Source organism: Salvelinus fontinalis, chromosome 6 (assembly GCF_029448725.1).
Source record: "Salvelinus fontinalis isolate EN_2023a chromosome 6, ASM2944872v1, whole genome shotgun sequence".
Taxonomy (NCBI): Eukaryota; Metazoa; Chordata; class Actinopteri; order Salmoniformes; family Salmonidae; genus Salvelinus; species Salvelinus fontinalis.
The window spans coordinates 10,303,127-10,320,218 of record NC_074670.1 but is presented as its reverse complement, the minus strand read 5'-3'; the positions used below and the strand labels follow the sequence as shown (position 1 = coordinate 10,320,218).

The following is a 17,092-nucleotide window of genomic DNA, read 5'->3' as shown; positions in this document are numbered from 1 at the left end:
AAACGGAAACCGAAATTCCGAAACGTTTTTTTGAGTGACTTCCTGAAAGAGCTCTCCACCGCCCACGGCCCGACGCCGTCCGCGATTTTCTGCGACGTAATAAGACGTCAGGTAAGGGACCGTACATTTGCAATGGGACTTTCTTCACTAACCATACGGCTCCCGTCTCAGAGTTCCCTTAAGGTATGACAGAGGAACTCTAAAACGGCGAGCCTGATGGATTCCCTTCACCGTAATAAAGGCCTCTTACTGAATATCACAACATAATGCTGTCATAACAGGCCATGGCAGCTCATGACAACCCAGCTATCTGTTGTTGTAAATTGCAAAACGTTTTATTTACTCATTGTGCTAGTGCATTGACTTGATAGGTATAAACATTTCCCATAACACCATAATAGGATTGTTCCAACAGAACATTAGATTGAGGAGGGTGTGCTTTGAGCAGGTTCCCGAAGGTTCTCATGTACACAGTCACACACAGTGGGCTTAAGCCTGGCGTTTAGATGAGAGGTACAATCAAACATCCTGGAGCCAAGAGAGCCATGGTGAGAGATGCTGCTGGTGTAAATTGCTACCTGTTCTCCTGTCCTCCCTCCTTCCCCTCCCTTCATCCTCGCTCCCTCCATCCCCCCTCTTATTCCTGGGCCTTTATGAAGCGGCAGCTCTGAGGGATCTGACAGGGTCTAATTCTCTCTCCCACAGGAATCGGGCTTCTGTTATTAATACACCAGGACCAGTCTCATCATGGGATCATGGAGCTGAAAACTCACACTGTGTGTATAACAGAATACTATTGTCGCTGTGTGAAAAGGAAAGTGTGTACTGCTTGACGAGTGGGGCTGAGTTTTCCAGGTAACAGCCCCTTGCAGCTTCCCTTAGCCCAAACCCCATCACTTCAATCGCACCCAAGCTGAGTTTTCCAGGTAACAGCCCCTTGCAGCTTCCCTTAGCCCAAACCCCATCACTTCAATCGCACCCAAGCTGAGTTTTCCAGGTAACAGCCCCTTGCAGCTTCCCTTAGCCCAAACCCCATCACTTCAATCGCACCCAAGCTGAGTTTTCCAGGTAACAGCCCCTTGCAGCTTCCCTTAGCCCAAACCCCATCACTTCAATCGCACCCAAGCTGAGTTTTCCAGGTAACAGCCCCTTGCAGCTTCCCTTAGCCCAAACCCCATCACTTCAATCGCACCCAAGCTGAGTTTTCCAGGTAACAGCCCCTTGCAGCTTCCCTTAGCCCAAACCCCATCACTTCAATCGCACCCAAGCTGAGTTTTCCAGGTAACAGCCCCTTGCAGCTTCCCTTAGCCCAAACCCCATCACTTCAATCGCACCCAAGCTGAGTTTTCCAGGTAACAGCCCCTTGCAGCTTCCCTTAGCCCAAACCCCATCACTTCAATCGCACCCAAGCTGAGTTTTCCAGGTAACAGCCCCTTGCAGCTTCCCTTAGCCCAAACCCCATCACTTCAATCGCACCCAAGCTGAGTTTTCCAGGTAACAGCCCCTTGCAGCTTCCCTTAGCCCAAACCCCATCACTTCAATCGCACCCAAGCTGAGTTTTCCAGGTAACAGCCCCTTGCAGCTTCCCTTAGCCCAAACCCCATCACTTCAATCGCACCCAAGCTGAGTTTTCCAGGTAACAGCCCCTTGCAGCTTCCCTTAGCCCAAACCCCATCACTTCAATCGCACCCAAGCTGAGTTTTCCAGGTAACAGCCCCTTGCAGCTTCCCTTAGCCCAAACCCCATCACTTCAATCGCACCCAAGCTGAGTTTTCCAGGTAACAGCCCCTTGCAGCTTCCCTTAGCCCAAACCCCATCACTTCAATCGCACCCAAGCTGAGTTTTCCAGGTAACAGCCCCTTGCAGCTTCCCTTAGCCCAAACCCCATCACTTCAATCGCACCCAAGCTGAGTTTTCCAGGTAACAGCCCCTTGCAGCTTCCCTTAGCCCAAACCCCATCACTTCAATCGCACCCAAGCTGAGTTTTCCAGGTAACAGCCCCTTGCAGCTTCCCTTAGCCCAAACCCCATCACTTCAATCGCACCCAAGCTGAGTTTTCCAGGTAACAGCCCCTTGCAGCTTCCCTTAGCCCAAACCCCATCACTTCAATCGCACCCAAGCTGAGTTTTCCAGGTAACAGCCCCTTGCAGCTTCCCTTAGCCCAAACCCCATCACTTCAATCGCACCCAAGCTGAGTTTTCCAGGTAACAGCCCCTTGCAGCTTCCCTTAGCCCAAACCCCATCACTTCAATCGCACCCAAGCTGAGTTTTCCAGGTAACAGCCCCTTGCAGCTTCCCTTAGCCCAAACCCCATCACTTCAATCGCACCCAAGCTGAGTTTTCCAGGTAACAGCCCCTTGCAGCTTCCCTTAGCCCAAACCCCATCACTTCAATCGCACCCAAGCTGAGTTTTCCAGGTAACAGCCCCTTGCAGCTTCCCTTAGCCCAAACCCCATCACTTCAATCGCACCCAAGCTGAGTTTTCCAGGTAACAGCCCCTTGCAGCTTCCCTTAGCCCAAACCCCATCACTTCAATCGCACCCAAGCTGAGTTTTCCAGGTAACAGCCCCTTGCAGCTTCCCTTAGCCCAAACCCCATCACTTCAATCGCACCCAAGCTGAGTTTTCCAGGTAACAGCCCCTTGCAGCTTCCCTTAGCCCAAACCCCATCACTTCAATCGCACCCAAGCTGAGTTTTCCAGGTAACAGCCCCTTGCAGCTTCCCTTAGCCCAAACCCCATCACTTCAATCGCACCCAAGCTGAGTTTTCCAGGTAACAGCCCCTTGCAGCTTCCCTTAGCCCAAACCCCATCACTTCAATCGCACCCAAGCTGGTCACAGTGACTTTTGTCTATGTGTGACCAATATTGATCAGTGTATCTTTAGCATTACTCACAGTTACCTATTTTTTCTCTCTCCCTCTCTCCCTCTCTCCCTCTCTCCCTCTCTCCCTCCCTCCCTCCCTCCCTCTCTCCCTCCCTCTCTCCCTCCCTCCCTCTCTCCCTCCCTCCCTCCCTCCCTCCCTCCTCTCTCTCTCTCTCTCTCTCTCTCTCTTTCTTTCTTTCTTTCTTTCTTTCTTCTCCCCTGTAGTCCAGGGAGCTGTCTGTACAGGAGAGTAGTGTTGTGGAATAGAGGTGAGGTTTGGGCCCCTGGGCCAGCAGCACCGTCAGGCCCTGCCATTCCCCTTCTCACCCTATCACACATCCACCTCACTGGTCAGCCAGCAAAGTGATGGGCCCCTCTCCCACAGCCTCACCAGGCTGATGTGATATCCATATTGATGTGCACCACAGATCGATGGATAGGACAACAAGAGGGTGGACAGATAGAGATGCCACAGGCAGACAGGGAAACAGACTCTGCCTGCCTTAGATACATCCTACTTTCATTCAAAACTTCAATGCTGAGGGTATTGAACATTTTTAAGTTTGCCGTTGCCAGTATGTGCAGGGATGGATATGAAGTTAGCCCGTTGTTTAGCTGAAGTGAATATACAGTGTTGTAGTTTCTGTTTCACAAGTTATGCTTTTCATTAGATAATTAACATAATTGTTCAGAGTTAATAAATACTTTGGAGTTTATCGTTATTCAAAGAAATCAAATCAAATGTGAAGTCAGGTGAAAGGAGAGGTTGTCATACTCACTCAGTCATGCGCTGAATCCTTGTCTCAGCCATGGTGCTGCTGATGACTGGAGGCCCCATGGGGCCACACTGGCCCTCTTCTGGCACTGCTTCAGCCACTGTAGAGCTCATTGTGATTATTGGGGACACGCAAGGGCAATTCATTCATTTACAATACAGATAAATGTAAGGCTTAAACTGATATTTTCGTATTTACATGATTTCATAATTTAGTGAGAAATCATTTAATCTTTTTTAATATTCTCAAATTTAGTATAAAATCAAAGCAAATTCTAATAAAGGAGCTCCTTGGTCTGTGACAATCACTTCCTACATGACAAAATATAGAAACAAAACAACAATGATCTCTGTTAGTTCAAGAGTATCCATCACAACCTCGCATCACACACACCACACCATCTTTTCTCAACCACTGTGGGATTGTGATGGTATCTCTGTCCTTGTCTATCTAATCACAGTAAACCCTGCTATGTGTCATCTTGTCTCCGCTCAGAAGAAATACTGCCAGAGTGCAGGGAGAGTTGTTGGTACCATTGCCATTCAGCTTGGGTTGTTTTGAGTTATTAAAAAGTAGATGAGTGAGTGAAAAGTAGGTGAGTGAGTGAGTGAGTGAGTGAGTGAGTGAGTGAGTGAGTGAGTGAGTGAATGAGTGAGTGAGTGAGTGCGTGCTTCGGTGTGTGTGTGTGTGTGTGCTTCGGTGTGTGTGTGTGTGTGCTTCGGTGTGTGTGTGTGTGTGTGTGTGTGTGTGTGTGTGTGTGTGTGTGTGTTGTAGATGTCCCAGCCAGTGTCTTTAACCTAAAACAGATTGATAGGTGAAAGAAGACATCAACACAACACATGGTCACTTTTAGAGAAATACACAACTGATTTACATTCAGGTAAAGTATTAACTTGATTTATTTAGCATTTTGGTTCATTATTTGTACTGGAAAAACAGGAAGAAGTCCTGGCACACTTCCGGTCAGATGCAAATGTATTTTAATAGTAGCTGAGCTTTCGTTCAGTCGAGATTCATCTGAGCATGCCTCCAGCACCTTCACTAATCAGTTTTGGGTGTGTGGTTATTCTCTTCGTTATTTACATGAACGTTTGAAATCATTGTCACCAAGGCAGTACTTACTGCGGCACTTCCACAGTGGGTTGGAAGAAAGTTTCTCATTGTATGTTTCCAGACTCATCTAGGCCAATATTAAATAAAGCAGCTGCTGAGAGTAGAGCTTCACCACAGGTGAGCAGGCAGAGAGGCTGTGTCTAGAAGCTGCCAGGATCTGACATGAGGTTCCACGGTTCACTGGGCCAGCTAAGAGTGTGTGTGCTTCGGTGTGTGTGTGTGTGTGTGTGTGTGTGTGTGTGTGTGTGTGTGTGTGTGTGTGTGTGTGTGTGTGTGTGTGTGTGTGTGTGTGTGTGTGTGTGTGTGTGTGTGTGTGTGTGTGTGTGTGTGTGTGTACGCTTTAAGTGACACGGGAGATGGCACAGGAAAGAGAGTGTGTGTTCGTGGTGTGAATCGGAGTAGGTCATTATTTATAAGAAGAGAGAAATAATGAGAGGGATAGAATACATGGATAAACAGACATTCCTTTCCATTATCTGTGGATTAAACAGGTATTAATATATATTCTCTGTGGATTAAACAGGCATTCCTTTCCATTCTCTGTGGATTAAACATGCATTCCTTTCCATTCTCTGTGGATTAAACAGGCATTAATATACATTCTCTGTGGATTAAACAGGCATTAATATACATTCTCTGTGGATTAAACAGGCATTGCTATACATTCTCTGTGGATTAAACAGGCATTGCTATACATTCTCTGTGGATTACACAAGCATTCCTTTCCATTCTCTGTGGATTAAACATGCATTAATTTCCATTCTCTGTGGATTAAACAGGCATTAATATACATTCTCTGTGGATTACACAAGCATTCCTTTCCATTCTCTGTGGATTAAACATGTATTAATTTTCATTCTCTGTGGATTAAACAGACATTAATTTACATTCTCTGTGGATTAAGCATGCATTCATTTACATTCTCTGTGGATTAAACATGCATTCCTTTCCATTCTCTGTGGATTAAACAGGTATTAATATATATTCTCTGTGGATTAAACATGCATTCCTTTCCATTCTCTGTGGATTAAACATGCATTCATTTACATTCTCTGTGGATTAAACATGCATTCCTTTCCATTCTCTGTGGATTAAACATGCATTCATTTACATTCTCTGTGGATTAAACAGACATTCATTTACATTCTCTGTGGATTAAGCATGCATTAATTTACATTCTCTGTGGATTAAACAGGTATTAATATATATTCTCTGTGGATTAAACATGCATTCCTTTCCATTCTCTGTGGATTAAACATGCATTCCTTTCCATTCTCTGTGGATTAAACATGCATTCCTTTCCATTCTCTGTGGATTAAACATGCATTCCTTTCCATTCTCTGTGCATTAAAACAGCATTCCTTTCCATGATCTGTGGATTAAACATGCATTAATATACATTCTCTGTGGATTAAACATGCATTCCTTTCCATTCTCTGTGGATTAAACAGGTATTAATATATATTCTCTGTGGATTAAACATGCCTTCCTTTCCATTCTCTGTGGATTAAACATGCATTCCTTTCCATTCTCTGTGGATTAAACATGCATTCCTTTCCATTCTCTGTGGATTAAACATGCATTCCTTTCCATTCTCTGTGCATTAAAACAGCATTCCTTTCCATGATCTGTGGATTAAACATGCATTAATATACATTCTCTGTGGATTAAACATGCATTCCTTTCCATTCTCTGTGGATTAAACAGGTATTAATTTATATTCTCTGTGGATTAAACATGCATTCCTTTCCATTCTCTGTGGATTAAACATGCATTCATTTACATTCTCTGTGGATTAAACATGCATTCCTTTCCATTCTCTGTGGATTAAACATGCATTAATTTACATTCTCTGTGGATTAAACAGACATTCATTTACATTCTCTGTGGATTAAGCATGCATTAATTTACATTCTCTGTGGATTAAACAGGTATTAATATATATTCTCTGTGGATTAAACATGCATTCCTTTCCATTCTCTGTGGATTAAACAGGTATTAATATATATTCTCTGTGGATTAAACATGCATTCCTTTCCATTCTCTGTGGATTAAACATGCATTCCTTTCCATTCTCTGTGGATTAAACATGCATTCATTTACATTCTCTGTGGATTAAACATGCATTCCTTTCCATTATCTGTGGATTAAACAGGCATATAGCCTCTATGGCAATGTGTTGTGTGCATGGAGAATAGTCTTTTCTCTATTCCACCAGAACACTGTTGCTCTCCACTCCCTTCCCTGTTTAAGTAAACACCATGGAGGGATACATAGAGCGTAGGGCTTCAGCACAACCTGTTAGAGAGAACACCAAGCCCACCTGTCAGAGCCCAAAGTATGCAAATGAACACATCAACCTAAGAGGACAGCAACAGTTGAGCAATAAGGCCAGAGGGGGTGTGGTATGTGACCAAAATACCACGGCTAAGGGTATTAGGCAATGCGGAGTGCCTGGACACAGCCCTTAACCATGGTATGTTGGCCATATACAACACACCCCTGAGGTGCCTTATTGCTATTATAAACTGGTTACAAACATAATTAGAACAGTAAAAATAAATGTTTTGTCATACCCGTGGTATAATATTCACCATTAGAATATCAACTGAGTTCAGTTGAATATACTGTAATTTTAGCTTGTTTTTGGCTGTGTTTTTTAGCTAGTTTTCCTAGTGCTTAGACACACAGGAGTAACTAGTCTGTCTGTTGTTAGTGACAGAACAGACAGTAATCTAGTGCTTGGACACACAGGAGTAACTAGTCTGTCTGTTGTTAGTGACAGAACAGACAGTAATCTAGTGCTTGGACACACAGGAGTAACTAGTCTGTCTGTTGTTAGTGACAGAACAGACAGTAATCTAGTGCTTGGACACACAGGAGTAACTAGTCTGTCTGTTGTTAGTGACAGAACAGACAGTAATCTAGTGCTTGGACACACAGGAGTAACTAGTCTGTCTGTTGTTAGTGACAGAACAGACAGTAATCTAGTGCTTGGACACACAGGAGTAACTAGTCTGTCTGTTGTTAGTGACAGAACAGACAGTAATCTAGTGCTTGGACACACAGGAGTAACTTGAGCAATTTCTTCAAATATCAAATGGAGAACTTGAAAATAGAGGCAAAACAAGTGCTTATTTGACTTGTTTAAAAAAAAGGGAGCTTGACAGGAAATGCATTGAATGGGGTTGTGGTGAGCATGCTGGACGGTGAGAGAAGAGGATCTACACCTACCTATAGAACACACAACATCAACGTGTTCAACACGTCAGGAGGAAGAGGATGTAATGCAGGGAAAACATCCAAGCCCTATCCAGACATCGATATGAAGGTAAGCACAGTACATCTGATATAGCTACTCTAGCACCGGTAAATAGCAGCACAGTGAAAGACCTGATCAATGCTCCAACCAGACATGCTCTCAGCCCACCACAGGCCTTCCAGTACAGTTAATGTGAGAGTGTGTTCACGGCGTGGACATCAATATCCTTAACATCGGTAGGCTGCAGCTACATCAATTACCACTGCAGAGCACTTGTAACCTGGTTTCTCACTACTCTGCTACCATTAGGACAAGTGCATCGACCCCCTGCATGGTGTGTTTGTGTGCACCTGTGTGTCTTCTAACTCACCGCTGAGCTCTCCTTCCAGAACCTGCTCCATGTGTCTCATCATGGCCTCCAGGTCGCTGTCCTGAGGAAGAACAAAGGTCAGAGTTCACACTCAGTTATCGTTTATTATATTTACAGCTGTTTAACTTGGCATTTCGATGCAAACGACATGGTCAAACGGTCATCATAATACATGTGCTGGAGTATCCTGAGTATGTTTCACCGGTATAAAACAAACCTAGAGAATCATTTGAGCAGGTGTCCAAACAGTCCAACTACACACAGAGAGGTAGTGGATCTCAGGAGATGGAGGTCAGTGAGCTGAGCTGGTCAACAACAACAAGCACACAGCAGCTCTCTCAGGGATTCCCCCGACCCTGTCAGATATGTCAGGTAGGGGTTCCGATCCCCTCCCCCTAGAGACAGCAACAGCCAATCACACTGTCTGTATAGACCTCACATCCCAGCATCCCCCTCTCTCCGTGGCCCCCAGGGTACCACACCACCACGGCACCGCTGCTGAGGAGAAGTGCAAACATCAGCCATGAGACATCTTTCAGCTGTCAGATTGTCAGAAGGAGCTCCTCTCCGTGGCGTCTCAAGACAATTTCTCCATTGAAGAGGCTCCAAGGGGCCAGGAAACAGCAGCTGCTGCATGGCCTCAGTGTGTGTTCGACCCTGGCTGGACTCTCCTGGGTACAGCAGTGTGATGTGTGCCACATCCATGTGACAAAGGAGGGGAAAGAGGGAGTCACCCCCGTTACCCTGCGTTACTGTCATCCAGCAGGACGGTGTGGAGAGCCAAATGTCACAGCGCAAGCTAAAAGGAGCTGGAGAAGATGAGTATTTGGATGAAGGCACACTGGCACCATCTCAGAGGTGAGGCGAGGCGTGCAGTGCCCTACTATAGAACTAATGAATCTGTGGGAAATGGGTCTTCATCTAGGAGGACAGAGCTGTACAAACAGGGAGTGCATGGTTAAGAGAGAACTAGTCTAAACCGTCTCCACTGGATTCACTCTGACACCACCACAGCTGAAAGGCTACAAACACACTCATTTACCAACTCCCAAAGCTGAATTCTTCTTTTTTATTTGCTCGCTTTGTTCTTTTCTACCTTTCTCCTGTCCTTTCTCCCAATAGTGACAAATAGTTTTAATCTAGCTTGGCCTTCCTTCTCTCATGGTGCAGTGGGAAGAGATTGGGTTGCAGCCTTGAGATATCCCCTCATGTGTGTGTCAGGGGAAGGAGGGAATATATTTTTTCTCTACAAGGGGGCGGGGGGGTAGAATTCTGAATGCAAATCACTGCATAAATAAATTAAGAATGAACTAGCTTCTCTCGGGTTGATGCAGTCAAGACAGGTATTATGTAATCAGATGGGATGATAAATAACTAGCTAGAAGTTAGTCTACTAGCGCGAGTTAACAGTACTTGCCGTCTCTCTGTCTCTCGGTCTCTCTGTCTGTGTCTCAGTCTCTCTCTGTGTCTCGGTCTCTCTCTGTGTCTCGGTCTCTCTCTGTGTCTCGGTCTCTCTCTGTGTCTCAGTCTCTCTCTGTGTCTCAGTCTCTCTCTGTGTCTCGGTCTCTCTCTGTGTCTCGGTCTCTCTCTCTGTCTCGGTCTCTCTCTCTGTCTCGGTCTCTCTCTCTGTCTCGGTCTCTCTCTCTGTCTCGGTCTCTCTCTGTGTCTCAGTCTCTCTCTGTGTCTCAGTCTCTCTCTCTGTCTCAGTCTCTCTCTCTGTCTCAGTCTCTCTCTCTGTCTCAGTCTCTCTCTCTGTCTCAGTCTCTCTCTCTGTCTCAGTCTCTCTCTGTGTCTCAGTCTCTCTCTGTGTCTCAGTCTCTCTCTCTGTCTCAGTCTCTCTCTGTGTCTCAGTCTCTCTCTGTGTCTCGGTCTCTCTCTCTGTCTCGGTCTCTCTCTGTGTCTCAGTCTCTCTCTCTGTCTCGGTCTCTCTCTGTGTCTCGGTCTCTCTCTGTGTCTCAGTCTCTCTCTGTGTCTCAGTCTCTCTCTGTGTCTCAGTCTCTCTCTCTGTCTCAGTCTCTCTCTCTGTCTCAGTCTCTCTCTCTGTCTCAGTCTCTCTCTCTGTCTCAGTCTCTCTCTGTCTCAGTCTCTCTCTCTGTCTCAGTCTCTCTCTCTGTCTCAGTCTCTCTCTCTGTCTCAGTCTCTCTCTCTGTCTCAGTCTCTCTCTCTGTCTCAGTCTCTCTCTCTGTCTCTGTGTCTCGGTCTCTCTGTCTGTGTCTCAGTCTCTCGCTCTGTCTCAGTCTCTCTCTGTGTCTCGGTCTCTCTGTCTGTGTCTCAGTCTCTCTGTCTCAGTCTCTCTCTCTGTCTCAGTCTCTCTCTCTGTCTCAGTCTCTCTCTCTGTCTCAGTCTCTCTCTCTGTCTCAGTCTCTCTCTCTGTCTCTGTGTCTCTCTCTGTCTCTGTGTCTCTCTCTGTCTCTGTGTCTCTCTCTGTGTCTCTAAGTCTCACTGTCTCTCTGTATTTCTGTGCCAGCTCCCATGTCACTCACATTGCACACACAAACACAACCACACCCACACCCACACAGCCTCTCCCCTGCTCCCCTGCTCCCTAGCAGCATGCTCTGTTTGTCTCCCTTCCTCTGCTCTGGTTAATAAAGTACCAAAAAAAATGTTTTTCTACTACTTCCCTCACTCGGATCGGACCGGACCTGGTGTGGACCCGGTTGAATGTTTTAAAAATGAATTGTGTCCAGCTGGGAAAGCCCCGAGTCCATTTCAAAACGGGACCTCTAAGTCCCATCAGCATTTATTCTCATCATTCAGACTATACAAATTAAAATCATGAAGTGTTTAATGTGATGTGATTTTCATTTAATTTGCATTGATGTCAGAGTGATTAGAGGGACAATAGAGTGCTGAGTACCAGACCATTCATTAGCAACCTGACAGCCGTTAGTGAGTTGGGTACCAGCAATGCATCAGCACCATTCATGTAGGCTTACAGAGCGCAGAATAGGAGGAGACTACCATGACTCAGTGGCAGTAGCGATGCATGGTTACCCACTGGGGAAGCCCACACCCTCAAAAAGACCCATATTACAACCTATGTGTTGTGATAATTGCATTGTTTGCTCTATGACCTGCTAGTTCACATGCCTTGCCACAGTGATATAGAGGCCTAAAGGCCAAGACAATAAGAAGACACAGTGGCAGAATAAATTCAACCACACCTTTGTTTTATCACAAAACTGGAGAGCAACCTCTGTCTAGTGAAGTCCACAAACCATACTGCATGTACAGTAACAGACAGTTACATGACCTACAGCATGGTAAACCAAGTTAATGTTCCCGACATTTTCGGACCACTAAACAACTATTGCTTTAGAACCACAGAGTTACTGCAAGTCACAAAGAAAACAGGAGCCTCCACTGTTCCAGTACCATTTCAACATCATCAAATCACCTCTGCTTAGTCTAATACAGTGACAACTAAAAGATACCAAAAACAATTTAGTCCAATCAATGTAAGCTAAATATAATGTGGCTGTCCATGGTTCTGTCCATGGTTCTTGTGTGTGTGTGCGTTCATGCAAGTAGAAAAACATGTTGACTCACCCTACTTGTAGAGAAACATCAATGCCCTCCTCCTCTCTTTCATGTGGATGAAACTGTCTATCACTCTGTCATACAGTACACACTTTTATTATTTGTTGTCCTAGGCTGCCTGGCTAAAATGCTTGCTCGCTAGCCTAACTTCTATTCATGGGCAAAGTTAGCTACTTAAAACTTCTTAGGGATAGGTGTCCCTCCACCAGCACAGGTTCATACATTCACATACAGCGATGAAATATTCACTTACTTTTTGAAAATCTTCCTCTGATTTGTCATCCAAAGGGTCCCAGCTAAAACATGTAGTGTCGTTTTGTTAGATAAAATCCTTCTTTATATCCTAAAAAGTTATTTTAGTTGGCGCCATCAATTTGAGTAATCCACTCGTTCAACTTGCAGAGAAAGGAATCCAAAAATCTACCCCTAAACTTTGTTTCAACAAGTTCAAATACATTTCTATTTACTCCTCAGACACCCTAAAATGTAATCAAACTATAGTATTTCTTTCAGAAAGAAGTATGTTTAATAGGAAACTGATTTTAGCAGGTGCATAATTCTTTAGCAGGTGCGATATTTCTTATTCGTTTTTGAAGTTACAAGCCTGAAGCCTTGAACATAGACTGCTGACACCCTGTGGAAGACATAGGAATTGCATCCAGGGAGCTAATTTTCAAAATGACCTTTCTCTTGCATTTCTAAGAGGATGTTCTCTCAAAAAAAAAATCTGCTTGGTTTTTCTTTGGATTTTCTCCTACCATATCTATTGTGTTATATTCTCCTACATTATTTTAACATTTCTACAAAGTTCAACGTGTGTTCTTTCCAATGGTACCAATTATATACATATCCTGGCTTCAGGACCTGAGCTACAGGCAGTTTACTTTGGGCACGTCATTCAGACAGGAAGTGGAGAAAAAAGGGGCCTAGCCCTAAGAAGTTCATTGGCCTTCTACACCTAGCTACATATTGAAAACCAGCCCCGTCGCAGACCAGGATGTCTTGCTCCCAGACAGGCTAAATAACTTTTTTGCTCGCTTTGAGGACAATACAGTGCCACTGACACGGCCCGCTACCAAAACCTGCGGGCTCTCCTTCACTGCAGCCGAGGTGAGTAAAACATTTAAACGTGTTAACCCTCGCAAGGCTGCAGGCCCAGACGGCATTCCCAGCCGCGTCCTCAGAGCATGCGCAGACCAGCTGGCTGGTGTGTTTACGGACATATTCAATCAATCCTTATCCCAGTCTGCTGTTCCCACATGCTTCAAGAGGGCCACCATTGTTCCTGTTCCCAAGAAAGCTAAGGTAACTGAGCTAAACGACTACCGCCCCGTAGCACTCACTTCCGTCATCATGAAGTCCTTTGAGAGACTAGTCAAGGACCATATCACCTCCACCCTACCGGACACCCTAGACCCACTCCAATTTGCTTACCGACCCAATAGGTCCACAGACGACGCAATCGCAACCACACTGCACGCTGCCCTAACCCATCTGGACAAGAGGAATACCTATGTGAGAATGCTGTTCATCGACTACAGCTCAGCATTTAACACCATAGTACCCTCCAAACTCGTCATCAAGCTCGAGACCCTGGGTCTCGACCCCGCCCTGTGCAACTGGGTCCTGGACTTCCTGACGGGCCGCCCCCAGGTGGTGAGGGTAGGTAACAACATCTCCACCCCGCTGATCCTCAACACTGGGGACCCACAAGGGTGCGTTCTGAGCCCTCTCCTGTACTCCCTGTTCACCCACGACTGCGTGGCCATGCACGGCTCCAACTCAATCATCAAGTTTGCGGATGACACTACAGTGGTAGGCTTGATTACCAACAACGACGAGACGGCCTACAGGGAGGAGGTGAGAGCCCTCAGAGTGTGGTGTCAGGAAAATAACCTGACAATCAACTTCAACAAAACAAAGGAGATGATTGTGGACATCAGGAAACAGCAGAGGGAGCACCCCCCTATCCACATCGACGGACAGTAGTGGAGAAGGTGGAAAATTTTAAGTTCCTCGGTGTACACATCATGGACAAACTGAATTGGTCCACCTACACAGACAGCGTTGTGAAGAAGGCGCAGCAGCGCCTCTTCAACCTCAGGAGGCTAAAGAAATTTGGCTTGTCACCAAAAGCACTCACAAACTTCTACAGATGCACAATCGAGAGCATCCTGTCGGGCTGTATCACCGCCTGGTACGGCAACTGCTCCACCCACAACCGTAAGGCTCTCCAGAGGGTAGTGAGGTCTGCACAACGCATCACCGGGGGCAAACTACCTGCCCTCCAGGACACCTACACCACCCGATGTCACAGGAAGGCCATAAAGATCATCAAGGACAACAACCACCCGAGCCACTGCCTGTTCACCCCGCTATCATCCAGAAGGCGAGGTCAGTACAGGTGCATTAAAGCAGGGACCGAGAGACTGAAAAACAGCTTCTATCTCAAGGCCATCAGACTGTTAAACAGCCACCACTAACATTTAGTGGCCGCTGCCAACATACTGACTCAACTCCAGCCACTTTAATAATGGGAATTGATGGAAATTATGTAAAAATGTACCAGTAGCCACTTTAAACAATGCCACTTAATATAATGTTTACATACCCTACATTACTCATCTCATATGTATATACTGTACTCTATACCATCTACTGCATCTGGCCTATGCTGTTCGGTACCATCACTCATTCATATATCTTTATGTACATATTCTTTATCCCTTTACACTTGTGTGTATAAGGTAGTAGTTGTGGAATTGTTAGGTTAGATTACTTGTTGGTTATTACTGCATTGTCGGAACTAGAAGCACAAGCATTTCGCTACACTCACATTAACATCTGCTAACCATGTGTATGTGACATATAAAATGTGATTTGATTTGATATTGAACTTCCATCATCTCAGGCCAGGGGCACAACAATGTATTAATTCATGGTTGGATCAGATTTACCATTATGATCATTGGCCTGTACGGAGAATTAAGTAAAAGCACAACTCCAAATCCTTATCTCAGTCTAGGGCTGGGCGGTATATAGTTTTTTGCGATATACTGGTATTGATGCACGGACCGGTTTGGGTTTTTACTTTACCTTCTATAACGGTATTTGAATGTTTGGTTTGTTAAAATGTGATACGCAGTGTGTAATGTCCATTTTTATAGTTTACTTCGCTACTTGAGTCATCTCTCAATGCTTTCCACACAGACCTAGCCACGCCCCCTGTCACTCAAGGAGCGCATTTGTTCCTCATCCAGGAGACACATGCTGTCTGCATGGTTAATGCAGCAAATGCAACAATGTTGACAACAACGATGCAGTTGTCACTTTGCTTCTTAATATAAATCTACTAGCATTCTATAATTACACTATTAGCTTGTGTTTCTTACATCTGCAAACAGCTAGTTTGTCTTTTCTTAGCAAGTTGTTCCTAAATCTTGTTAGCCGCTAATGCTAATTGCTAGCTAGCTAATAAATGTCCTGAGTAAGAGCAAGCGTAATTAGCTATACAGCCTGATAATACCAGTGATGGTGTAGACCTAAATCAGCAACAGGGTCTTCTAAAGTAAAGAGGTAAACGCAAAGCAAGAATATGTTAGCTACATGAAGTAGCTAAGAGAAAACATTCAATGTAGCCAAAGATAATAGGTCCCCTAGAAAACACATTACTTCCTTCCCTGTCACAATAACTCCTCCCTTGCATTTTCATTCGTTGTCATGTCAAATAACACTGTATTAAAAGTGCCCACTATTATATTCTAACTATATGATTTGAATAGACATTCTATTTCCATGATTCCAACAGTTAACCCAAGTGTTTTGCTCTAAATCGCAAGTCAAATTGCAACATTTGGTTAAAAATAAGGCCCAGATTGCTTGCCCATATCGTGCAGCCCTACGTGGCAGTGTGGAAATGATCTCAAATGCAGAAACTGATGACAATGATGACTTTTTGCGGTTGAAGTTGAATTGAACAGTATAAAACAATCAGAATGGAGAAAGACCCATTGAAATCACTTAGAGTGTATGTGTTGCCAACCTAGAGTCACGCACTACTCTTAAAGCTAATTTAGAACTTTTATTATTAAAAAACATAAAATACCGTCAAATACCATCATACCGTCATTTTTTTATTTAAATACCGTGATATAATATTTTGACCATATCTCCCAGCCCTATCTCAGTCCATGACTAATTTAGGAAAGGGCCAATTTTAGCTAGCTGGCTAGCTAGCCACCGGAGGACAACAACACAACGAGATGCAACAATTCAAGATTTTCTGTCAATGATTTATGCTCTGAATGGGATTTGATAGGAGTGACGGTCTTTTTGGTGCGCCAGGATCATTCACATTTGAGCTCGCTCAGTTTAGCTCAACGCTGATTGGCACATTTTTTATACTTTTTTTGTCAAGGCAGGCCAGATGCTCGCTGGCTTCCCTTGCCTTCAATGCTACGGGCGGCATCAATTTCATACTCTTTATGACCAGACAGCATCAGAAAGATGGCCTGCACGTAGAGAGACAGAGGGACACTGTTTCGCTCGCTCTGATGCTTTCTCCTGTGAGATACCTTCAGCCTCTTGCGAATTGAAGGAAAATTATGAAACACAGACAAAAGATAAAATATTTTATGTTTTTTCATTTTTTTCTTGGTACATTTTTTGGGGGAAGCCTGGCTTCCCTTGGCATCCATGAATGCACGCCACTTCTCAACGGTCACATGGAATTTGACTGCGGTCATGACAACAACCCTAGATGGTCTTGCCATAATAAAAGTTATGGTATTAAATGTATACGATATTAAGGTTAAAATACTGATATTGACAAATGTACAGATGTAGGATCTTCATTTGATCACTCTTTTGTTGATGAGAATTTTTCTGCAAAGCAGGAAATGTCCATTAATTAAAATCCATGTCCATTAATTAAAATCCACATAATAATTCACATTTTCTTTGGCTGCAGGATTATTTTCCTGCTGTAGCAAACTAGCTCAAATGAAGATCCTACATCTGTACAGTATATCCTGTGTCAGGGATTTGTTATCAGAGGTGTTCTGTTACTAAATGAGCTTGCAGTCTGGCTAGAGAAGCCTCAAGTCGCATAAGGTTTTGTATTGTGTTGTGTTCAATTGTAATGTATTGTGTTGCATTGTATTGT

The 17,092-nt window shown here is 44.5% G+C and overlaps 1 protein-coding gene across 1 annotated transcript in view; it reads right to left on the bottom strand.

Annotated features, from left to right (window-relative positions):
• Window positions 1-17,092, bottom strand: part of nek11 (NIMA-related kinase 11) — a gene marked incomplete at its 5' end in the record, with an annotated part of 61,553 nt that overhangs the window by 9,371 nt on the left and 35,090 nt on the right. Inside the window, 2 exons of the mRNA XM_055924502.1 lie at window positions 3,644-3,740; window positions 8,386-8,446. Of these exons, the coding sequence (XP_055780477.1) occupies window positions 3,644-3,740; window positions 8,386-8,446 (158 nt within the window). The remainder of the gene's footprint in view (window positions 1-3,643; window positions 3,741-8,385; window positions 8,447-17,092) is intronic.